At 37.6% G+C, this 391-nt stretch overlaps 1 protein-coding gene across 1 annotated transcript in view; it reads left to right on the top strand.

The window, feature by feature from the left end:
* LOC119589110 (carbonic anhydrase 1-like) overlaps window positions 1-361 on the top strand; it is a gene marked incomplete at its 5' end in the record, with an annotated part of 3,769 nt that extends 3,408 nt beyond the window's left edge. Inside the window, 1 exon segment of the mRNA XM_037937686.1 lies at window positions 55-361. Within this exon segment, the coding sequence (XP_037793614.1) occupies window positions 55-78 (24 nt within the window).
* Between the last annotated feature and the right edge of the window lie 30 nt (window positions 362-391).

Here is a 391-nt window from a genome sequence, read left to right as displayed (position 1 = left end):
TAAACACTCAAAATTATAAAATGAAACTTGAATAACATCGTTTCCTCTCCGTAGCTTGAGAAGATCCAGCTGGTATAATCTACACGAGGACCAAACGACATCTTGGAACGGACCGGTGAATTGGAAATGGGTAGCCTTCTTCACTGTATCTGTAGCGCTTTTACAGTCAAAATTCATATAACACAATCCTAGGTGGCAAGAGTAAAATCCGGGTCGGAATTTTACACTTGAACATCATTTGGTTTTTGAATAGCTGTTTTTTGTTTGTTATTGTTAATTTGCGTGTGCGTGTGTTCATCTCTATTTCTTTGAGTGTCTTCGGTACGGGCAGTAAATATTCTAGTACACGTTGTTCGCATTTCTTATTTCGTTTATTTCACCCATTGTAATG

The sequence above is a fragment of the Penaeus monodon genome, chromosome 25 (genome assembly GCF_015228065.2).
Source record: "Penaeus monodon isolate SGIC_2016 chromosome 25, NSTDA_Pmon_1, whole genome shotgun sequence".
NCBI lineage: Eukaryota > Metazoa > Arthropoda > Malacostraca > Decapoda > Penaeidae > Penaeus > Penaeus monodon.
The sequence above is the reverse complement of the archived record's forward strand: the minus strand, read 5'-3'. Positions and strand labels throughout refer to the sequence as shown.